A 2,816-nucleotide genomic window follows, 5' to 3' on the forward strand; every position below is an offset into this window, starting at 1 on the left:
GTTGTAACTGGTGCGGCAAGCGTGAACTTGGAGAACTTGCCGTAACTTGCATTCGAAAGGCTGAATGACGTCGGATACACGGCTACAATATCCGCCTTGCATTAAACAAACAAGCGTTTGACATCGGCACTTTGTTGTCAACTCATCGACCTATCGGCACCCTAATAGTAACAGACCAACGCAAGTGCGTGAAGTCAGTTCTAAGGTCACGGGTAATCATCGAGGGTCACGTTGGAGGCCACAAACTATGGAAGGCCATGTAAACGTTTACCATCCCTCCTTGGCCCAGAATAGAACGAACGCGTCACATGCTTTGCTTATTAATCTTTATTACAATTCTTACGCAGAAAAAAGAATTCCGTTTTAATCCTGTTTTCTGTTTCTCACTTACTTCATAGCTTATTCAATAACGGTTTGTGGTTCCGCGCCCCTCGAATCTCGATACTGCGCTGCTCTCGGATGCATTTCGGAACGTGATGTGAATGTATAAAACTACATTACCTTCCAATTGCAGCGATTCCTTATTTGATCATTGAGTGTGTCTTTTCTTTAAGGAGACCCGAGTGTGCACCGCGCGCGCGCTACTCAAACTATTTTACTTTGTTCGCAAACATAAATGAAGTTCTGGTAGAATAGTATCTTTCGCCCTAACGTTACACCCACGGTCCATGATTTCCATTTGCTTTGGATTCGGGGACCGATTCGAGAGTTCGTTATGCGCGTTACGCTAGAAAAATAGGAATCACTTAGTTCTGATATGCTATATCACTAGTTTCAAGACAGTTGTTGAGCGTTCAATTTTACCCCTCACTTTCCATAGTCAATACCGGCAAATATAGGTTGAGGGAAAGGAAACGTCGATTTCCTGAATCGTTTTGTATAGTAAGACAAGTGAAGAAATTTTATCGCCAACATCTAACAAAGTGTCAAACGCGATAAACGCGATAAGAGAGCAATCAACGAGATATATAAATATACGCGCGCGCCATGGATCAAAATATTTCATTCTAAAGTTTCTTCAATCGCCGGAGCTTGCCCAATATAATTCTAGCTATCTGTAAATAGGATCCAAACTAGTGCAAACTGTAATAAATACGAATCGCATCGGTTAACGGATTGCTTCACTTCTGTGGGCTTCTTAGGCCCAAACACGATTGGCGTTGCGACATACGTGGTTCGATTTCGTACTCGTACTGCTGATGTTTTCACTCGTCCCGCTCTTTCGAGAACGAACTCATCGGTAGCTGTAAAGTGAGTGTCCGTAGCGTACCTAGCGTACGGTAAGGCACCTAGCCTAACAACGGTACAGGAAAAACTGCTAACCTATTGCTTTGTTAAGATTCTCATAAGTATCATCTCTCCGTTTCGCAACAGTCCAGTCATTTCATTGATCTCTCCGGCCACAAACAAAACTCAAATCTGTTCTTCGGTTACAACCCTTCTTGAAAGAATTACCCAATCCACCCGGTGACGGGGAGTTTGTGAAAATTAAATGCAATTCAAACATTTCTTTTTCCTTACATGTTTTCCTCAGTTCCACAAAATCTTCCAGGCGCTCCTCTTGCTTTTCACTTTACCTATCTAAATCTGTAACGCTAAACAAGTAAATGATCATCGAGGATTCGTATATGAGAATACTAATTTCGTTTTCTTCAGCAAGATAATTACGCAAAGAAAATGCTAAATATAGAGGAAATGATGCGTTCCCTGCACACGCCTTCGGGACGCTACTTCACTTGTGATGGAAATACTAGGCATCTATCGATATCGAACCGATCGAACGAACTATGCATATAAACACTATAAAGGTAAAGTAAACGATAAAATGTGGAATGATAGACTGGTAGATTTAAGTTGATAAAAAGTGTGATTCGCAAAATAATCCCATCCGCCGCCACACGCCGCCGTTTACAGCGTGGACACCATCGGTGGCAGTACGTTAGCTGCAGCACGGACGGAACCGTCATCCAACTCTTCGCGCGTCTCATCCTCGAAGGATTGTCTCTGCTGCGGTGGTGGTGGCTGCTTCAGTTCCTCTTCGCTCTCGTTCGTATTGTCGGAAGTGAATTCGGCATCGAAAAACTCGGAATCGTTGGCATCGTCGGTTTCGGAGCCGCGCAACAGCACCAGCTTTTCGCCCGTTTTCGAGCTCAAGCTCCTGGCAGTCGTGGACGGCAGTACACTGTTGACGGCGGATGCGGATGCCGGTGCAGTGGTGGTTGGTACAGCCGTCGGCAAAACCTTTACCACCGACGGACTCAATGAAATTGGCACCTTAATGCTTCCACCGGCCCCTTCCTGACCCTTGCGAATGGCCATCGTAAGATCAACTTTTTCGCCGGAACTGATCGCGTTACCGTGCGGCGCTAGAATGGTCAGGAGCGGCGGCGGGGCCACAAGTCCCCCGTTGCCGGTTGATGATGCACCGTCTGGCAGTGCGATGTGTTGCTGGCGGAGCTGCTGCAGTTGCTGCTGTTGTTGGCGTTGTTTAGCGGCCGAAGCGACCGAAATGTGTTGGTAGATAAAGTTTCGATCGAAACTGCGCACCAGCTTGTAGGATTTGCCCATCAGGAACCGTCCGATGCTCTGCACGTACTCGTCGACATCGATCAGCATTTCGTCCTCCTCGTAGTAGTGCACGAGATGGATGGAAATGATTTTGATGTGTACCCGATCGAACGGAATCGTTTGAAGGATCTACACATTGATGCAATAAGAGAGCAAACATTGATTATTTCCAACAAATTGTACCGGCAAACTGCCACACTTACCTGTAGTTCCTGTCCGTGGCAGCCAAGGCTGAGCAGATCGATCGA

The 2,816-nt window shown here is 46.0% G+C and overlaps 1 protein-coding gene across 1 annotated transcript; it reads right to left on the reverse strand.

Moving 5' to 3' along the window:
- Positions 1-84: 84 nt before the first annotated feature.
- On the reverse strand, positions 85-2,805 carry LOC128276869 (uncharacterized). Its single transcript, XM_053015327.1, has 2 exons — positions 2,772-2,805; positions 85-2,697 (listed from the first exon to the last, which is right to left on the reverse strand). The coding sequence occupies exon 2, from the start codon at positions 2,614-2,616 to the stop codon at positions 1,909-1,911; it is 708 nt and encodes a 235-aa protein (XP_052871287.1). The 5' UTR covers positions 2,617-2,697; positions 2,772-2,805; the 3' UTR covers positions 85-1,908.
- Between the last annotated feature and the right edge of the window lie 11 nt (positions 2,806-2,816).

This window comes from Anopheles cruzii, unplaced genomic scaffold (genome assembly GCF_943734635.1).
Source record: "Anopheles cruzii unplaced genomic scaffold, idAnoCruzAS_RS32_06 scaffold02747_ctg1, whole genome shotgun sequence".
Taxonomy (NCBI): Eukaryota; Metazoa; Arthropoda; class Insecta; order Diptera; family Culicidae; genus Anopheles; species Anopheles cruzii.

Coding starts and splice junctions, on each gene's coding strand:
- LOC128276869 (XM_053015327.1), bottom strand. CDS start 2,616: ATGCTGATCGATGTCGACGAGTACGTGCAGAGCATCGGACGGTTCCTG.